Genomic DNA, 21455 nt, shown 5'->3' with positions numbered 1-21455 from the left:
CCTATACTTATCCTGAAATATGTGGTTGAAGAGGCTCTTGAGGTGAGGAATATTAGGAGTACCAGGCACTGAAGGGGTTATATGAAACATGAATGTGACAAATGTAAATGAAGTATACAAGGAGAGGGCAGTGCAGAATTCATTAGGAATAGGGCAAAATTTTCATTAGATAATTCAATATGCAGGTTAATTTTTACTTTGCCTACCCCAAAATGGAATGGTATGAATGAAATCTATGTCTTACATATTGAGTGGTATATTTTACTTTTTACTAGGTGATTTAAACTAACTCGTCTCTGTGGCTACATCTCCAGACTTGATCCTTTCCATGTGGCTACACGGTTGTAGGTGTTGCCTCAGCATAACTGCTCTCAGGTAAGAAAATCTATCAATTTAAAATATCCACATCATTTTTTAAATAACATCTAAGAACATATTTTCAAAAGAACAAAGGTAAAATTGAATACACAGTCCTATCAGCAGAGAATACTGCAGCAATGTTGAAAGCAGGTGCAAAATGCTACTGTCTAATATGCACATTATAGCAATGTTGCAATGAATCAATATTTAGAAAATAAAATGTTTTGTATTCCTAGAATTGTGAAATATTCATAGCATTAACGATTGCAATAGCAATTAGATATTTCTTTCAAAATGTTTTTATGGTGTTTAGTTTGGATGATTGGATTTCTTCAAGTTAACATCATCTCGTGACTATCTCAGGGGCATTGCGATTTGAAGTTCCAGTTCTTCACATTGTTAAAGTGCTTTTATGTTCTAAATATGAAAATCCAGACACTATCCTACTAAACTACAGGCATCCTCAGGCCAGAATAAATTAACACTGAGTCATTTTCATCCTGCCCTGCAGGTAACTTCTTCATAGCAGGTGTAATGTCAGCATTGCAAAATGCTATTGAGGAGAAATCCCATAATCCATTCTTCCAAATATACAGCCATTAGTTATGAAAGAGCTATCCTTTTATCTGGTGCATACCAGCATCCTGCAAGAGCAAATATATTTTCAGATATTATGATGTTACATTGTGTAGTAGGAACTTTGTACGGCAAGTGCCTGTAACACTGTTTGCACCAATAACATTATTTGCACAACCAGCTCTTCCCATTGCCTGAAACACACTGGCAATATTCGCTGCTATGTAGGAGCAGTCTACCAAGGGGGCATGCAAATATATTCATGCCAGTGAATGAGTTCAGAAATGTCATTTCATCAAAAAAGACAAAAATTTTAATAGCGTGCTGGATGGAATTGGACTGAGGTTATTCTCTTGTTCTTGTATTTCTCCAAGAGGTACCGTCATAAAAAAACCTAACTGTCTGGGTAATTGGAGGAGATTTGAGTTGATCTTCATGGAGTAAAGGACGTTTATTGGATGGAAGATCTGGATTGAGAGTTCCTGATTAACTCTGGTTCTACAGAATTAAAATTGACTGTAGACACTTTCTGTAGCAAAGGGTCAATAAACAGTCCACTAATGGTTCTCATTTTTTCTCTGACATATGTCCACCTTGGTGGTGCAGTAAGACCTTTCCATGAAACTGTTGCATACACTATTTGAAGAATTGTTTCTGCTTGATGGGTGTCCTGTTCAATAGAAGCTGCTACTTTCCATTAAGCATCTCACTTGACTTACCATTTTTTAATATACATTTAGACTGGGGAATAGTTCATGGTACCATGTTTGTCATTTCCTCCTCATTGCCAATTTTTTCACACACATAAACATTCCATATTTTAGAAACAAACTTTCTTTTGACTTTATGGCATGGCTGGATAGATTCCGGACAGTCCTTGTAAATGTAGTAATTATTTTTGGGTGGGATTGAGACTATGGAGTCTCCATAGTGTCAATGTCGCCCTAAAATAAAGATGAACATCTAGTCATCTATGATCCTCATAATTCTCACACCACGTAGTTACTATGTACACAATGTCTGTCCGGAAGCTATCCAGACATGCAATATTTTGAGAAAAATAGCCTCCCTGGAACAATGAGGTCTTAGTCCCATTCAAATTACTTCCCTTGGGACCTCACCAACTTATCCCAGCATCTCTTATACTTTTCAAAACAATCAGAAAAGTCCTATTTCAGAATGGTCTTCAGCTGCCTCATTGCATTCTCTTTTATCTCATCAACCTACTGTTGGGAAGACTGGGCTGCTTTTGCTTCAGGGTCATATCTGTAGACCAATGACTCATTTCCAGTTATGAACTATTTTTACAAAATCTGGACCATCATTTGCCGCTTGGGGCATGTCCCCTGCAACTGCAGCACGAAATTCTTGACATTGACGAGGTAAAGGAGAATGCGACAAGGCAGCTAAATGACCATTCCAAAAAAGGACTTTGCCGATTATTTTGAAAATTGGAAGAGATGCTGGAATAAGTGTTTGAGGTCTCAAGGGGAGTACTTCGAAGGGGAAAACTAAGGCCTCCTCATTGTTCCTGGCAAGCTATTCTTCTCAAAATATTGCATTGCTGGATCCTTTCCAGATAGACCTCATATAATGTTTGAAAATTTAAAATAGCTACTTTGATAATGACAAAACCTTATACACTACCTCAGCCACGAGAGATCTTCGTGCTGACTAATAGTTAACTTAGGAAGAGGGCCCAGCCAAATTGATGCATTGGTTCCTATTAGAGCAACAAAGTTAAGCAATTTTGGTCCCAGACGAGGTTTGGATGGGTGTCTTTCATACCCTTGCTGTGGTACTCTGGTCCTCTGTCTGCATGTGGAAGGCAGGTTAAAGGAATGTGTTTGGACGATAAACTAAGAAGCCTTTTTGCCTAGGGCTCCTGTTTAGGCCTCCCTACAACAGAAATAAATACTTGAAAGGAAGACTTAATGAAAAGAGTTAAACTCCCAAGTAATATCAAGGACATCCTTGCATTCTCTCTAACATTCCAATAATGGGGTCGCTATAAAATTTGAGAGTTTTGTCAAATATGTACTTAACAGCAAATAAACTTTGACAAGAGCATATTCAACATTAAATGAAATGTGAAAAAAATCAAAAATATGTTTTGTCTGACTTGCCCTTCTCCCACACCCATTTTCCTAGTCTTACTTCTTGCTCTATATTCTTAAGGAATTTCTGATTTATAATTCATGATTGAAATGTCTTTGACAGGAAAACATTTCTACCCTTATAGTGAGCACATAAAGTTATGGGTGAAGGAAGACAGGCAAGAGAAAAACTCACTTATCTGAATGAAAAGAATATGTATTAATTTGATGTTCAGCAAATGAATAAGGAATTGAAATAGAACTCAATCAATATTTATTGGCCTCCAAAATGAAGAGTCTGTGAAACTGTTGGGTGTCTACGTTGATTGAAAACTGACATGGAATGTACATATACATAGCTCTACCATGCGTAACACCTCATGCAAAACTGTCGAACATTTCAGAAAGCTCAAGGCTAGATTGCTGAGTGATTACTCTTCTGGATGAGTTTTGATCTTCTCCAGAGCAAGTTACTCTATGTCTTTGTGTTTGGGGCAATGGTCTTGATGAGAGGACTTTTCTGCAAGTACAGAGAGTGTGCTAGGGATTTTAGCTAATGCCAAATCATTATGAACCTCTAACAATCAAAGAACAAGTACTGACTGTAATAAATTTCTACTCTCTGGAAGTACTAGTCTACATAAATACAGCTCATTGCAATAAGAGGAATGGCATCCACGATTACAAAACAAGAAAGATTCATTGCACTGACCCGTTCTCCTGTTGTTCGAAAGAAAGCAATGGACCAGCATCATGTAATTTGTATGAAATTATTTTTTGAAATGTCTGGTGATGCACAAAATGAGCTTTTAGTCTAGGCTCTCAAAATTAGAGTGACTACATGGCTTATTTGTTACCGATTTTGTACCCAAACTGAGAGTGGAACTAAACAAGTTGAATACAAAGCAAACTGGCATTTATACTAAGTATATAGCATTTGTAATGCTTCTGTGGCCAATAAAACTAGTTTTGTTATAAATATCTTAAAAATGGAAAAAGTTATATATTTTAGCAGTTGCTTTGTGCACCATTATGGGTGTTTCACATCTAAAAGTGAACATAAGTGTTTCTCATTCCAAGTGACACTTTAGTGAGGTGTTTGGGATATTTTATTTATCTATGCTTTTGGTCATTTAAATATTTAAGAAGATATATTTTTCTGATAATGACTCATTGGCTGATAAAACATTATTGGAAAATACAGCTAATTACTATAAAAAATTATAGAAATACTCCTGTAGCCGAAATAATTTAGCACCACTCATCCTGCAACAAAAACTAAGTTAGTTGTGATGGTTTGTGGGAAAAGAAAAAGAAATTCCATGACAGTGACCAACCACAACCTCTCAAACCAGAATACCCTTTGTAGTAATTTGCGGGAAAGTTGCTTCCTTGCCAGTGATCAACTACAGACTTTGTTAAGGATACTTGGGTTTATGAACACATGTACACTATCCGTGGCTGTTTATGGGAATAAATTTTGCACCAGGGACAACCATAGAGCTGACCCACTCACGAGAACTAAGGAAAACACACATTCAAAAAGGGCCTCACTACAGGGGGAATATTACTCAAATTGAGGAACATCAAGAGATAAACACCAAGCAGGGAATGACAAGGATGTGTGTCGGATAAGTGTACTTCAGCCACAAGGTGGCTCTCCTCAGTGAACTGAAGGGAAGTAAGCACTTGTAACAGGAAGTGAATCAGAAATTGCACTATGTTCATTGAAAATTTCAACAAAAGTTTCATTAGATAAATTTATTCATGAAGAATGTGATTGGTCCCATACTGTTGTTTTGGAGTTGGTACAGGGGGGGTAAAAGTTCTCAGGATATATTTTTCAATTGAGCAGCTAAAAAGAACTTTAATTTTTCAGATTTCCTTTTCATTTCTCTGGCCAGTTTGTCAGCCCTATCAATGGAATTGAGAAGCTCTGCAAACACCTGAAATGATACGAGAAAATATTTAATACCTAATATTCATTAATACAAATTTGAATCTCTTAAATAAGAAAAAAACAGAACCTTGGCCACTTCACATTTCTGCTTACTTGAGACTTTGGATTCATCTTCTTGATGTTACTTTTCATCGTGACCTCACTGGTTTCTTTGGCTGAATGATGTTCTATTCCACTGGCGCTGGGGGAAAGAAATGTTTTCATTCACAGTGCAGCCTTTGAAATAATCTATTTAGGAAAATCTGGGAGGTAGGAGCTGGTGACTGGAGCCACAAGCCAAAATGTAAAGAAAAGATAAATATGGAGAGCAATATTATACAGCACGGAGAGCTGGTTGTTATGGGGAGATGACAGCTATCTTTTTGGAACCTTTTAAAATGCAGATGTGGAGAAGGATTGCAAATGTGAAAACGGGGGAAAGGAAAGCAAATGAGGAAGTGACAGGTATGTTGAGAGGGATAGAGAGAGGGGATTGCTGATAGAAATTCAAAGGAAGCAGGTGAAAGATGGGTGCAGAGTATCTTAATTGGCAATGGGATGTCAAAGACCATGATAGAGGGAATAAAATTAGGCAAGCAAGGTACAGGAAGAAGTTTCAAGATTTTAGCAATAACTTTTCTGTATCACAAATTCCTTCTATTTTGTTTGAAAAAATTGCTAAAATTTCTCATGCGTAAGCATGACACCAGAGGTTAATATCATAAATGATGTGGGTTGCTTGTACATCAATACTACTTATGTAGACCTAGTGCAGTTCAAACTCGCTCATGTACAAGGAGGAAGGAGAGGAGAGCATTTTCCCAAAAGAGTCATTTTGAGAGTCAATAGGGATAAAGAGGGACGTGTCTGAGCTAAAAGAAAACTCAGTCATGCACTGACCAGTGTTTTGTCAACTTCAGCTCCCTATGCGCCGTACTTCCAAGTGAATTGAAAGTTTATGAAGGACTTGTGCCCCTAGCCTCATGATTTTAATGAGAAATGGTGACTCTCAAGTTGAAGGAACTGATCCCCTCGCCATTTCAGCTTACTACTTAAAGAACTCCAAGTTTTCTCAAGGGGTCAGTCATAAAGGCATTCTAAATGAATAGTAGCCATTGAGATATCTTGATCATTGAGGTTTTATTCCAACCTTTGCCATGCACATGCATCATTTCAGGGAAAATACCTTCAAAGATTATCTTGGTAATTTTAATGTTATAACAGTTTGAGACACGGGGCTGCGATGTCTCAAAGCATAAATGAATGCTCAAATTATTGTTAATTCAATGGTTTAACCAAAAAAAGCTTACTCATGGTTAATATAAAACAAGAAATAAGTTATATAAGATAATGAAAGAGACAATCATTTTTATAAAAAGACAGATTGATAATGGCAGTTAAAAACTCACTATCCTAATATGTCAAATGGATAATGCTGCTCATTTTTTCATTAGCAATTCAAATCAAATGAAAACATAAACTTCCATTTACTGGATGTGATAAAATTAAAACATACTTGACTTTAACTGTGTCTTCTGCCATTACATCTTCAGCCAGAGTCCTGCTGGAAGTTGACTCGAGGGAGGAGAGGGTGTCACTGCCCTTAGAACTGAGCATTTCCGATGGTTCTACATGAAAGGAAGAGTGGAAGAAGTGATGACATCATTGCCTTGAGAGGGGAATATGGTGAATTATCTTTTATAATTAAGGTTTAATTTTGAAATTTGAATTTCCTAAACTCTACTCAGTCAATGCTGACCTTGCATGTCATCCTTCAGACCATCTCCAAGCATTATCCTACCAGAGGAAATATTAATGAAGGCATGGGAATGAAATTGGGTAGCAAGATGAATGAATTAATTAGGTTTGCAGATAGCAACCAATATTTAATCAGGCAACCAAGGGTTTTAAGTTATTATTGAGTGGAGCAATGTGAGAGGTATGGGATGAAGATTAACTACGAGAAAATGAAATCAATGAGATTCTCAAGGATTACTTGAGAAAGCTAAGTTGAATATTAAAGCTGGGGGGAGTAAAAACTAGAGTAGCAAGGAGCAGTTAATGTATTTGAGTAGTGTTTAAAATGAAAATGGGGAATGTTGTGGGGATATTATATGGAGAAATGAGGTATCAAAAGAAGCTTTTCCAAGAAGAGAGTTGTAGATAAGTATTATTAATTATAGATATAAAGATATCAGCACAAACCTCGATATGGAACGCAGCACTTAATTACGAGGGTCATCCGGAAAGTAGTACCCGTTCGTGCCGTATGAAGTGCTGACGACGCGAGTAGCCGCTGGACGAGGTCAGATAGCTTCAGTGGCTTGTCTGCCTTCTCTGAGCCAAGTTGCGTGACGCTAGCATTGCCTGTGTTGTTTCTGTGATTGTTTACAATGTTTAAAAAAATTGAGAACGCCGCCAGTTGTGAAGTGAGGGCAGTGATTAAATTCCTCAATGCAAGAAACGTTCGCCCATGTGATATTCATCGCCAATTAAAGGAGGTGTATGGAGACAATGTAATGGACGAGTCGTCTGTTCGGCGGTGGTGTCGCAACTTCAACATGGGGAGGGGGAACACACACGACGATGAGCGTTCGGAGAGACCGTCTGTCATTACAGACCAACTGGTGAGCTCAGTTGACGAATTCGTGAGGAACGATCGGCGCGTCACAATTGATGACATCTGTGAGCATTTTCCCAATGTTTCTCGAACAATTGTTCATGAAATTGTTAAACACCATCTGCATTATGCAAAAATTTGTGCAAGATGGGTCCCTCGCGTATCTCAATGAGCTGGCGGCGAAGGACTATGCAGCAGGAATACAGAAACTTGTCACACGTTATGACAAATGCCTTAATTTGCTTGGAGATTATGTTGAGAAGTAGTTTAAAGTATCCTCTTTCAAATAAAATTTTTTATGTTTGATAATATATACTTTTGTCTTTTTATTTCACGAACGGGTACTACTTTCCGGATGACCCTCGTAGATCTGAAACCTGGTTTTTGAGGCCGGATCATAAATTGGCGATTCAAGAAATCTGGCTCTTGAGGATGAGCATAGATGGTAAGTTTTTGAGATGTGTGAAGAATGGAAAAAAAAGATTGGACAGAGAAGAAGACAAATACTGAGGTTTAAAATAGGGTGGGCAAGGAGAGGAAGCTGCTCGGGGAAATCTGATAAAGGCAGAGAAAATGGGGGAAGAAAATATTGAAAGGTGGTGATTGTGCTGGGATAAAAGGGAGAATCTTGGGTAAGCACAGAAGAGGAAGGAAGAGAAGAGATATTTTAGACAGGCTGAAGTCAAGCAGAAGTTACAAAGAAATGGAGGAGGAAACAATGCTGGGCAAACAAAAGGAAGGTCTTTGCTATTTGTAGAAGATAGTTGTTGTTATGGACTGTTCGAAAACTACCCTTAATTAAGTAGAATATCTTGCATGACATCTTACTGCTTGCCATGAAAAAATTGTAAAATAAGAGCAATACCCTTAAAAAACTTCAAAACAGTAGTGAAGTATTAAGTGAATGTGGTCCTGCAAAATGACTGTGCTTTTAATATTTTATGGTGCAGTGATGATGAATTTTGTGTTGTGTTACATGTCAAGGAAAAAAGCAGAAGTTTAATGGAAATATTACAGAATAATATCCAGATTTTCAAAAGGGAAATATGCAGGAAAAAGTCATGCATTGAAAAATCATATACCCATGTGGTAGTTTCTATTACAAATGAATAACAAAGTAATTTAAAGTAATATTTGAAGGCAGATAGGCATACTGTTTGAATTAAAAAAGAATTTTGATTGAAAGATCTTAATATTCCATTTCTTATTTCATACTTACACCCACTTTTGTACTTGTTAAGTCTTAATTTTCCCTTTTCAGTCCTTTTCTATGGTAATAGAAATATGGTCACTCTAACCATGGAGCAATGGCATAGCCAGGGTGAAGTTCAGGGTGCAAACCAATCTGATGTGATACATCCCCCAAAACATTTAATTCTGTTATTAGCAACATGCTAGTAACAGGAATACCTTGCTAAAACTTCACCACTGATACCCTAGCATTATTCATTAAATTGAAAGCATAGGCACCTTTTAAGGAGTGGATCCTGAGAGCCCATTAGTTTAAGGAAAGGAGCAGAAGTTAAAAAAAAATCAACTTTGAAAAGAACTTTTGTTGAAATATTTTCCCAAAATGAACTCAATTAATGACATGCAATAGTAGAATAGCAATAATACAATTAAATATGTCAGAATTAAAAGTCATTACTTGTTAAACATAATGATGATTATTTCATACCTCTTGATTAAGGTTCACATTTTCAAATATATCTTTTGGGAAAGCTAATGGATAAAGTTTAAAAAGTTTGCATTCACAAAATCTTTTAAATCGTCAATTCCACTACACAAATACAGCAGATTTGGGAATCCACCTACCTTTGGAAGGCATGAAATATTTTTTAAAAGGTCATTTATAATATCAGTACCTGTATGATGCTTTATCAAATAGGATAGCACTTTTTTATTTGACATGTGAGTTACGAGGGTTATTTAAAAAGTTTTCGGAATGGAATAAAAATAAATGACTAACATTAGTGAAATTTTTTTATTTTTCAATGAAGACTCCGTGTACACTAATGCAATTGGTCCAGAGGTGTTCCAATGTCTTAATCCCATCTCAAAAATTAGATTCCTTCAGACCTTTAAAATAACAGTTTAGTTTGACTGTTAGGTCTTTGTTTGAAGAGAATCTCCATCCACTTAGGAAAATTTGAGCTAGGGGAAGAGATGAAAATCTAATTGAGCCTAATCCGTCAGAGAAGGCAGATGTGGCAACAATTCATATCTTAGTTAATGTATTTTTGCCATGCAACAAAACTTGTGAGTGGGCGTGCATTGTCCTAATGAAAGATGACTTTCTTCCTCGCCAAACCTGGCCTTTTTTCATTTATCTTCTTCTGTAGTTGGTCTAGGAGTTTATCATATTAAAGATAATCTATCAGCAGAATCCCTTTCACATACCAGAAAACTGAAACCATCACATTTCCCCCCGACCATATTGCCTTTGTTTCCTTTTGGTGGTTAATCAATGTGTTTCTACTGCTTTGACTGCTATTATGTCTCTGGGCTATGTTGGAGGACCAAAGTTTCATCTGTGGTCATAAACCAGCACAGAAAATCTTGGTTGTTCCTCTAAAAATGGGTCAAACATTTTCTGATGCATTTGTGATCCTGCATCTAGAGTCGCAGTGGCACCCATTTAGCAGATAATTTACTCATATCCAATTCCACTCTTAAAATAAGATATGCCTGTTCTGATGACACCTTAACAATTTCAGCGATTTCTCACACTTGTAGTCGGCGATCCTCCATGACCATTTTATTCACTTTTGCAATCATTTGTGGGGTAGAGACACATTTTGGCCAACCACTATGCGGATCATCATCTAAGCTGTCCCAACCAAACTTAAACTTGCTTGTCCGCTTGACAGCAGTTGAAGGAGCAGAGTCCCTTAGTGTGTTCTGAAAGTCAGCATGAATTTCCTTAGCTTTCATGCCTTTCTTCACCAAGTATTTAATCACTGCTGGAATCTCAATTACTTCATTCTTTACAACATGACAATCATAACAGAGTGGCATCAGCAGATCAGATCTCTTCCCAGGGCAGTGACGAATTATGTTTTTACTCATAAAGGATTACCTATTACTATGCAGGAAACTCATTGTGCTGGCCCTGACATCTGGTACATGCTGGCATCTCAAACTACCCTCGTATATGCCAAACTCCTATGTGAAGGCTACAGTATCAGTGCTGAATGATCAGTTTGCATTACCTAAAATCATTTACGTATAATTAAACAGTTTGTCGAATGATGGAATGATGTTCATGGGGAGAATGCCCCAATTGCCTGTGTTGATGAGAGGGGAATATGGTCATATGGCAAGCAAACGTAGGGGAGGGCATATGGCAGGTGTTGAAGAATTTCAAAAGGAGTTTTGGAGGGAGAGTTTGGTTTAGTTATTGGACAGAATACAAATAAATTACGCCTTGCGTATAGGGTAGAGAATTTGGTTTAATTGTTTCCCGGGTCCTAAATGTTCCCTTAAAGGCTTTGTGTTCTTCATCAAAGGGGAATATTAAGCAGCTATTGTAGTCACCCTTGATACAATTATTAGGTCAAGACATCTACACTCCTACCATCTCTCCCCTTCCCAAAATTAATATTGAACATCATTCCAACCATTAGAAAATTAGATCAATGTTGAGTAGAATCAAGCGTGATGTGGTTGTGTTTAAGCATACTGAATGACTAAAAGGCAAACACTGCAAAAAATGCACATTAACTCGGGATAAAATAGATCATTCTATTCAGCAAAAAAGCACATATTTTGATAACTCAGCAAAAATAGAGAGCTTACCGGAACAAGTTTCAAATTGGCTTCCGTCTGCAGGAGTTTCATCATCTTTGGTCTCAAAGTGTATTGGCCACAAAAGGGCATATCTGTAGTTTGAAGGATTCTCCCCTATTTGATGATTATTAGTCATCAAAATAGTTTCATCCCTTCCATAGATAGATTCAAAGCACAAATCACTCAAAGCTAATTTTGGACTGAGAGCTCCAATCAATTTGTTCGAAGAGTCAGTCTCTGTGATTTCCAAATTACTCAAGGTCCTTCTCCCATTTTGAGGTTTGAAGCCATCTGCAGAATGTAATTCTTTCAAATGAACTGTTCCTTCTATGTGGGAGTTGCCATGTGAAGTGTTTTTAATAGGTTTCAAGTTGTAAGTAGTCTCTGTGACGTCTGTGAAACTTGGTCTCACAGTCTGCGGGATATCTTCACTTTCTCCTCTTCCTTTCACTAAAACACCATTTTGATTCTCAATTATTTGAAAGATATCTCCATTGTCCTCCTTCAAAAGGTCCTCATTGAAGTGCATAGGCTTCCAGATATCTCTCCCGCTTGCGTCCAAGGGCACGTCAGCCAGTTTTAGAGACTTGAAACAGAAAAGGCAAGCAATTTATACTGATATCCAGTAAGAAAAGCCCCTGAGATAAAACTTCAAAGTGTGAGCTAATGAGGAATGCCTAGAATATTAATGATTCATAAATGTTGGCATTAATTTTCTTTTTAGCCACATGCCTACATTTCTGATTACTTGATGTTTTGCTTTTTGCCTCCTGGAATACTCTATTGATTTCCCACCCTATTGACTACAACCCCAATTTGTTGCAAGGACAGGCATATTTCGATTCCCCCTAGATTTGCATTGCCTAGAGAAGTTATTGTTGCCGCTCATAAAAATGCTGCCACTCATAATTGAAGCACTCTTAGTATTACTGTGGTGGCAATTTACTGACCCCAAATTTTTTTTTCCATTTCATTTATTTTATTGCAATGTAGCTGATTTTAATGATGAATTATGTGAAGTTTGGCAATATTAAAAAAATATATTATTTATTTCGCTTGGTCCAACAATACATATCTCATTACGATACAAGGTTAATGCTAAGGCAGTTAAAATTTTTAAAACTCCCATCAAATACTCTATTCCCATCATTTGGGATATTAGATTCGGTAGCATGATACCAATAATAATTGTGACTGTTTAAATTTTGATGTTTATCATGTTTGTGCTAGCTGGGTAACTATAGGAATATAAGATTTGCAAGTAGTTTTATCATGTGAATAGACAATTTTTTGTTTGATTTTTATTTCTAAAAGCATTCTCGCTAAATTAACCTAATTCAAAGAGGTGCAATGGGGAGAAATTGGGGATTTAAAATTATGTTTAGTCCTCAATAGGTAACTGTTGCTGGAAGTGGATTGTAGTTGTAGTTTGTGCCTATATAAAATTTACCTTTTGTGATATGCTACTGGTAGATATGGAATCAATGGATGATATCATTTCTTCATTTGAAAACAAATCCAGAAATGGAGCGGGCTTTGCGTTGGTCCCAATATCATTCTTGGTGATGATGACTGAGCTGCTCTCATGAGCCAGAAGACTAATTTTGTGGTCGACCTTCCCCAAGTCTGTTTCTTCTGTTCCGCAGTTATTTCCATAGCCTATTGCTTTTAAGGGAAGTTCAGCAACATCATGCTGCAGAGGCTCAAATTCATGCGCAAAGCCCAGCTTCATTCTGTCAATTGTGTTCTCTGCTTCTGCATATTTGAGGAGCAATTTCTGATAGCTCTTTTGTAGCTCACACAATAATAAATCTTTTTCACTTGCAGCACACCTTTCCATATGCAGTCTGTTAATGAGCATTTTAATGAAAATATTTTCAGAATTGTTGTTTTCTAGACGAAGCAAAACAGAGTTCTTAGGGGATTTTTCACTCTTAAAGCTTCCTTGGGTTCAACCATTAAGTCATATCATTTCTTGATTTTTGTCTTGCAAACCTAATTCTTGCCATTCAAACAAATATTTGGCAGACTTGAAAATCTCATGGGCCTGACTAATATCACAGTGCTGAAAGAATTAAAACTATCATAAAATGAACCGAATGGTAATACCCGATATTCATTGGGAGGAATTTTGAAAATGGAGCTCTGTAAACTGGCCAAAGGAATTGGAGAAACTCTGCTGAGATTATGTTTATCATTCCTTTCGGCGTTAATTTTGTATTTGACGGCCAAAATGAACCTGACCATATAGTTCCCCAAAATCTAGCAATGTCCCGTAGAATCCTCGCATAGGTGCTTCTCAACAATTATAACCCATTCTGCCACGTAGTCACACTTTCGTCTCCCACCTTCCTCAATCACGGTTTCAAAGAGTATCATTTCTTCTTATTTGGAGTCAGCTAACATTTCTGTTGGTCAGGTGTCATCAAGGTTAGCAGTGGTAAATTGATTAGAGCCATCACACAAATATAATACTTAGCTGTACGTTTTCTTGACTGAAAAATTGGCCTGAATTCCCGCAAAATGCTCCTTTCAGATCAAATTATCATGCATCTCGCATAAGAAGTGGCATTAACCACTTTTCTCGCGATAATTTGGATGAACCAACGATTTGAACACTGGAAAACTTCTCTGTTGCATATTCCTCGAATGGAATTCGTAGGCGTGTTACGTCAGAGACGTCAAAGTGTCGACGTGTTTCCATATATTCTTGCTAGATGGCAAAACCTTCGTTGCCGCTATGCTGTTTCACACATTAAGTTAAATAACCTGGCGGTAGATGCCACTACAAGTCTCGATCTTTCTGGACAGGTGTGATTATTGGAGTGATTCACCTGTTGAGCGTCGACTGGAATCCGATTAATCGAGCTGTCAGTTTCAGTAGGGATATCGTGTCGGCCGTGAGCGGTCGTGTTGTGTCGGTCACTAGAAGAAACGGACTTAGGCAAACAATATTGTTGAAAGCGAATGGTACCAGCTTCATTGGAAAACGTTGTCATCTTTTTTTAAGAAATTGAATGGATTTGATTTCGTGACCGTTCGATTTTCTGTGTTGTGAACAATGTGAATAAGTGAGAGTTAGTTGACATGAAATTCTAAACCTGATTGTGTTTGTGTTATGTTGCTGTTACCCAATGATAAAGCAGTCATTGTTTCCGGTTATTCCTGTCGTCAATTGCGAGAGTGAAATACATTGTAAGTTTGAATTTCTTCAGGCACCTTGATTTTATGACTAGTGAATTTTTTGGTCCATTCAATACGAATCGCGAAAACTTCAATGTGGTGTGGCGGTAATCGAGGAAAGTCTTCAAAAGCAATTGTTCTGTTCGATGGCAAATACCTCTGGTTTGAATTTAAATTGTTATTGAATTTTGGGTGACTTATCGCTGGTGATGTGCATAGTGATCTCATAGCGATCTGGGCCCGGCTTAGTTAAGCACTGGGGGGCAATGACCCCGCCCACTATGACCATTCATTCAAACCTTTACATTGGATGTTTTGATACAATGGCCTTCAATTCCGGTGGTAGATTTGATGGTATTTTATTCCTCTTCTTGGCTTTATCACCATAAGTGTTACCCCTGCGGTCTTTCTCAAAATATTCTTTTTTTGTATTCTCCAAAAGACTTTCTTTGATGCACGAGCGGGCTCTTGATTGATACGCCAAGCACCATTGCAAGTAACATGTTCTTCGAACGCAGTTACTTTCAATTTGTAAGATTGGTATTAACCAAGTTTGGTCCCTCACCAAGGGCCATCATGACCTGCAGTTGTTACGTGAATATTTCGACATTTCATTAGTGCACGTGCAATTCGGAGCCGACTCCGAGTGATTGAACCGCAATTTTGACGCCGTTGTGCTTTCTGTGTTTATTTATTAATGCGATCTTTTTTTTGTTTCTCCAACAGGAATAACAAATGTCGGATTACGAGCGCATCAAGCGTTCGTGCGTGAAACGGGGAGAGCTATGGGAAGATCCCGACTTCCCGGCCGTGCAGGCATCCGTCTTCTACCACCAGACACCCCCGTTTCAGTTCGTCTGGAAGAGGCCTAAGGCAAGAATCACTCACTCGACAAATACCCATGGTCTTTTAATCGTGCCTCCCACTTGTTTTCCTTAATTTCCGTTTGCCATGTAATCGTTGGTGTACCATGGTATACGGGGACGCAGTGTGTCGACCTTTAATCTCTTAAACCAATCCGCCAGTGCACTAATCCGTACCTTTTGAAATCCTTATATCGGAATTCACCCTCTGTTAACATCTTCAATGATTTCCCCTCACCCGCCATGGACATATTGGGTTCAGCATTGTTTTTGAAACGGAGACGACCTCGCCACTCCCATCCAAAGGGTGTAGATTCGCTAAAATCAGTATACTAGTAAGTCAGTGTGGTACATTTACGTACTGTAGATATGATCGCTCTACTGTTGTTGATTTCTACATTTAGAGATAGGTATGTTGATTGACGAGCAATTGACGACTTAGCAGTCGTGGGATTGAAGCACTTGAATTCATGCATGTATTGTCTCCGAGAGGCTTGCTCACCATGATTAATTCGTCGTCCACAGAAGTTGGACCTGCCTCTAATTCGTCGTTCATTTCAACGCTCTCAACTTACCAAACAGGTGAATAGAAAAAAACGTCTACCCTTTATTAATCCTGTTATGACAATGTGGAGTCTTGGGTCGCGGTAGCCTAGTGAGTGGATCGGAGGACACGGGTTCGGTTCTCGATGAATTTGGAAACCCCAGCTTCATGACCCAAGCTGTGATGTTGAGAATGATGGATCTTTCTGGGAAACCGTATGTCTGCAAATGGGAATGGAACTGAACTCCCCGATTATTGCGTCAGGGTGTGGATTTCACACACACTGTGTAAGGGTTTGAATACAAGAGAGAGGCACCAGCCAACCTCCCAAATCTCAAAAACAACCTACGCGTTGATTTTGTTTTTTTTTTGTTTTTTTGTAGAACTTAGCAAATTATTGTAGAACCAAGGTGGTAAAGTTCGCTGCTCCATTCCAAGGAGAGGCGGAATTACTGCCCTGGCCAGGACAATTACATGGCCGTGATTGCACCCAAAATAGCCGCAGTAGGTGATCAGATTATAAACATAGAGGCCCCTGGTCATGGGTTAGTGTTCGATGGTACAAACGGCGGTAATTTTCCCCTTCATTCATTCATCTTCCGAACCTTTATTCCAGTTTCCATGCCTTACTTTCTTATTATAGTTCCTCCCCCTGCATCCTGAAAGCCCCCCGAAGTACCTCTCTTCTGCCTCCCTCACCTTTATCCCTCTGTCGCCGGCTTCGCCCTTATTCTGCCTCTAGATACAATGGACCCCGCCCTCTCTCTGTTTCTGCCGTATTCTAATTCCTCCCGACACCTCCTCCCCCACCATGTGTAACACTGTATTTCGTTTTTCCTCTGAAACGAGATTATTTCGTCGTGCTGTCGGTAAATCCACACATTACAAAAGATTCCCCATATTGCGCTCATCTTCATTCAATGAAGACGAAATTCAGCAGAATATTGGCAATGACGTCCGAAACTTTCTATTAAATTCATAATCAAGTCGGCCCTTGGTTTATTAAAATATCAATTTAGATTCGGAGGATAATTCGTGTAATCACATTCAATGTCGTTTCCCAACGTCTCCCTTCCCAACAATCACCCCATCACAAAACAAGAAACCATCGCAACTGATAAACAATTTGGAAAAAAATCAACTCATAATTGGAAAGAGAAGTCTTGAAGTGCAGAATAGCCATAAAATAATTAAAAACTAAGTGAATTCGGTGGCTTAATGTGTAAATGTGCTCCACGCCTGGATTCTTCCTTTGCTCTCTGCTGTGGACGCGCACCTTGATCTATTTAACACTTGTATTGCTGTATTTTTAATCGATTTTATTGCATATTAACTCAGTGCTACGTTCATATGTCCCTCCTCTTGTAGAGGCTTATTTTGCCAAAGCACTTCTTCCATTACTATCCACGCTTGTTTTCTCCCGCAATGCTGGCAGAATATGTGAACTATTATTCATAAAATCTGATTTGTTCGCTTCCTATTGAAACGTTCAATTTATCTTTCCGACATGGGATTCAAATGTTTCGTCAAACTACGATCGATACCACCCTCACTTCACACATTGATTCCAATAATGAACTCAAAATGATCATTCGTGACGGAAAAAAACGTCACTGGCTTGCTTTGACAGAAACTTGAACTCGGCATAAGTATACGTAGCTACTCTCGTCGACAATAAACGTTCAAGAAGTCACAAGGTTGGTTCATCGTACCATCCGACGGAACATCCGATGGAGTGACTTAATTGCCTGTTGTTAATTTTAATCCGACAAAAATAGTACTCGTCTTAAGAACCTGTTTGGGAATTAATGAGTTGAGATCTTGGTGTCTTGATGATTGCACACATTGGTCCTTATTCTAAGAGGTCGTGAGATCGCAAAAGTAGCTGTCACCAGAAGTTCTCGACGGTCGTTCAAATCCCCACGATCGATGCAAGTCGCGGGATGTGGATTTCGTGCGTTTGCTCGGGCCATCAATCAGAATCCCGTGGTCACCCTTTCGTTTGTGAGTGTCTCAGGTATACCACAAAGTAGGAATACAAAAATCGTTCGCCTTGACCGGGATTCGAACCCGAATCCCTCGATGTCCGCGGCATCTTCCGCAATTTCTTGGAATTTGTTAGTGGTGAAACACTCCTAGGGCTTAAATTTGGCTCTAACCTCGTGGATTGTGGCACATGGTGCACGGCTACGAATGTACGGTATTTCGTGACAACATCTTGTTCCTTTAGAAGCCTCCCCAAATCTCTGGGTCTAAGAGAACGTCTCGGTAGCTTAATTGGGTTAAGCACTCGGTCGGACATCGAGGGATCCGGGTTCGAATTCCAGTCAAGGCCTATTACTTTTACGCACTGAAATTTTCGTATCATGATGCACGTTTAGCGGATGACTCCGCCAAATGTTTATGTTGAACTGGCACAGGTTCGTAATGTTACTGGCGCAGGTCTTCGTAATTACTCCGAGGCATGCATTAGTGCAGACCACTTGTTGCAGTGGATTTGCATATCCTTCGTACGAACATTTTATTGCTGGTCGACTAATCTGATAGAATTAATGAATGTGTATATCAGAAAATGGGAGTCGATTAGAGGGATAGGGGACTTCTATGTGAGATTTTTAATTGCCTATCCTAAAGTAAATGAGTGATTTATTTTTTCGAGGTAAAATATCTTTTCCCTTCCCGTGCGACAATGTCTCTGTCTTGCCTCGAGACTGCATTTTTTCCTTTTATCGGATATTTGCACCTATGTTAAAATGGTGCGAAAGAAAAACCGTTAGTTGCAGTTTCTTTAGTGTAGTACATGTTCGTTGGGTTGCCTAACCTGACTATTGTTAGGATACTCGTTTGGAATCTGGATTTTGATATGAAACTTGCGAATTTGTGGATGAGAACGATGTTCCTTTTGTTTGAGACTTCAGCTCGCGTTTGCTTCTTCGCCATCGCACCAGATTAAGTCTAAACCGTACTATTTACACATTTTCAAGGCGACTAAAACAATGCTGCCCTCAGCCTCCACCGATGGCGTTTTCGTTGAGGTGTGGCGCGTTGGTGATAGAGAACGTCATCATTTTCCGAGGATATTCGTTTCATTTTCCATGAATTGCATGTTCCGCCAAGGGAGGGTTCACTCTAATTATACTCGCGCGATTACAGGAGAATGTAAAGACACTACCGTTCCTTTCATTTCTGTAATCTGCCATCAATTTTATCGACACGTAACCAATATTTACCCAAATATAAACTTGAATTGAGATGTGAAACTCCCTATAAAACTGAATGTACAAGTATTTACAGAAAAAAAAACAGGAAAACTCGGGGAATATATTGATAGTTGGAACACATTCTAACCGAATGTTGAATAACAGACTTAAGGTCTTTTTTGTGTCAAATGAATTGTAAATCAAGAAATTTTCTCTAGTATTGTTTAATTTCCTGGTGTCTCGAAGGTCTCTTATTAAGTATTTGGATTTAAATCAGGAGGTGCCTATATCTAATAATGGTTCTAGCCAAATCGTACCTCGTATATTCTCCTGATCCAGGAGTTCCGCCTTGGCATGAGTAGAAACTTCTCGAAATCTTCCCCATCGGTGCTCTTGGGTGTTCAGCGACATTTTGTTTCAAATCTAGAATTCACTCTTGAGTGCTTCGACACGTCTTTTTTCCGGGGGAGCGCAAGAATGACTGCAATGAGGCGTGTCCGTTGCACGAATGGAGCGTGGCTCCACTTACAGTTAACCATCTATTTCAAGTAAGAATCACTCGTGTTCTCACTTTCATCACTCGGCGCCGTTAATCACAGGAAAAAATCGGTTTTTAGCGAAGAAACCCATCGATGCGTCGATAAAGAAAGATCAGAGAAGATTGTCTACTGCAGAAACAGTCGATGGTCAGGCGGGAATCGCAAGTTTACCACGAGCTACGAGTATTTGAACGAACGTTGTTGTGTATCCATTTGTTTACGAGTTCGATTGCTAAGTGTCTGAAACAATAGTCCGTTTAGGAAAAGGAATGATTCAAATGCATTAGATCGAATGAATATGTTGGAACCTATGACCCCCTCTCCCAAGGTTTGTCAAGGAGTACGATCTCATTTAATCCAGCACTGCCTCCTTCCCAAAGACACGTGCAATCTTTGACCCCGTTGTTTCCGCTTGCAGGACGCAGAAATGCTGGAGAGCATAAATAGAAATGTTTGCGTTCTACACGAGAAACCATTATAACCTCACATGTTTTCATTAGCTCGAGACTTAAGGAGAAAAATGTGAACAAATAGCTCCAAGAAAAAGTGCCATACCTATCTAATTTTCCACAGTCATCATTGGCAAATTTACCTCGCGCAGCTTTATTGAGGACTCGTCAACTCAAGTATGTATGCTTGCATTTAAATGACGCTTTTTTCGTCTTTTTATTGAGATTTTATTAAGAACGATTTTCTTGCATTTAAATCATGCTTTATTCGTCTTTTTATTGAGATTTTAATGAGAACCGTCTTTTGTTATGGCAAATTGACAATATACGAGATTATTCCTGGAAATTTTATCGTTTTATGGTGGTCCACTTGGCATGTTTTCGTAATTATCCGCACTGAAAGAAATGGCTCCCTCATTCCATTACGATGTTTTTAAACATTGAGATAGGAGAAAAAAAATTACATTCTGATCGTTCGGAACTTCTTATTTCGGGACGGCGATAGTGAAATGATTGTTTTAGCTGGCAACAAAAATTACCGTAATGGAGAATGTGATTACTCAAAAGACAAAAAATTCGGAAGAAACCAATATCTTAGTTTCAGTTTTAAACTCCTTGCGGCTTTTAACGGCAAACAGTGCTAGGTTGGAAATACGGAGGGTAGTAAGTACATAAAAACCTACGTACTATGTTCGCTTTTTCACCTACGTGTTCCGAGGTTTATGTACTAACCTGCGCTTGAGAACTTCGGAACGCAGCTAAGACAGAGAAAATGAGTAGAAGCGATTTAAATATGGTGCTAAAGAAGGAATGAAAGACTGAGTCTTATGTAGCAATCGAGGAAATACTCTTCGAAGAGTGGGTGAAGAATCATGACTCCGGATAAGGAGTACCCTGGATACATTTCGAGATACGATAGTTGATTGAGGACTTAAATGATGAGGAACTTCACAGGAGAGTAAGAGCCAAGGAGGAAGGCCTGGGTTGCATTGCGATAAGCAGACCAACGCCTTGAAACTGTTTATGAATAAAGATATTAGCAGCGAACGGAATAGCTTGATGGGAGACATCTATTTTGGTCGTAAACGCGATCAATTAATCTAAATAATGTATGTAAATAATTTATCCTACTTCCCAAGTAGCGAACAGTGAAAAAAGCATTGTTGAGTCACTGGTAATTTGACAAAGATAATTACGTATGAAAATGTGGGATTCGGCCTCACGCAATACCGTAACGATGACCTTCCGCTACCGTATGTTTAAAAAACAAGTTGGCCCTAGTAATATGGTTCAAAAA

The 21455-nt window shown here is 38.6% G+C and overlaps 2 protein-coding genes across 4 annotated transcripts in view; one reads left to right on the top strand and one right to left on the bottom strand.

Moving 5' to 3' along the window:
- Positions 1 to 302: 302 nt before the first annotated feature.
- Positions 303 to 21455, top strand: part of CalpC (calpain C) — a 142791-nt gene continuing 121638 nt past the window's right edge. The window contains exons 1-3 of one of the 2 annotated variants that reach the window (XM_071588410.1): positions 303 to 375; positions 6525 to 6657; positions 15290 to 15436. In XM_071588410.1, the coding sequence (XP_071444511.1) occupies positions 15299 to 15436 (138 nt within the window). In that variant the 5' untranslated portion in view covers positions 303 to 375; positions 6525 to 6657; positions 15290 to 15298. Of the gene's footprint in view, positions 376 to 6524; positions 6658 to 14278; positions 14576 to 15289; positions 15437 to 21455 lie in introns of those variants that run through there. The other variant, XM_071588409.1, reaches the window with a different exon arrangement.
- LOC139690825 (uncharacterized) lies at positions 4815 to 14029 on the bottom strand. 2 transcript variants are annotated; one of them, XM_071588412.1, is made up of 5 exons: positions 12831 to 14029; positions 11390 to 11966; positions 6488 to 6599; positions 5086 to 5173; positions 4815 to 4978 (listed from the first exon to the last, which is right to left on the bottom strand). In XM_071588412.1, exons 1-5 carry the CDS (start codon positions 13239 to 13241, stop codon positions 4862 to 4864), a joined length of 1305 nt encoding a protein of 434 aa, XP_071444513.1. In that variant the 5' UTR covers positions 13242 to 14029; the 3' UTR covers positions 4815 to 4861. The 2 variants fall into 2 exon arrangements, with proteins under 2 accessions (XP_071444513.1, XP_071444514.1); XM_071588413.1 differs by lacking the exons at positions 4815 to 4978; positions 5086 to 5173 and adding an exon at positions 5207 to 5255.

The sequence above is a fragment of the Hetaerina americana genome, unplaced genomic scaffold, assembly GCF_022747635.1.
Source record: "Hetaerina americana unplaced genomic scaffold, ioHetAmer1.1.p SCAF_3, whole genome shotgun sequence".
NCBI classification, from domain to species: Eukaryota; Metazoa; Arthropoda; class Insecta; order Odonata; family Calopterygidae; genus Hetaerina; species Hetaerina americana.
Note: the sequence above shows the minus strand (reverse complement) of the source record. Positions and strands in the feature narration are given on the sequence as shown.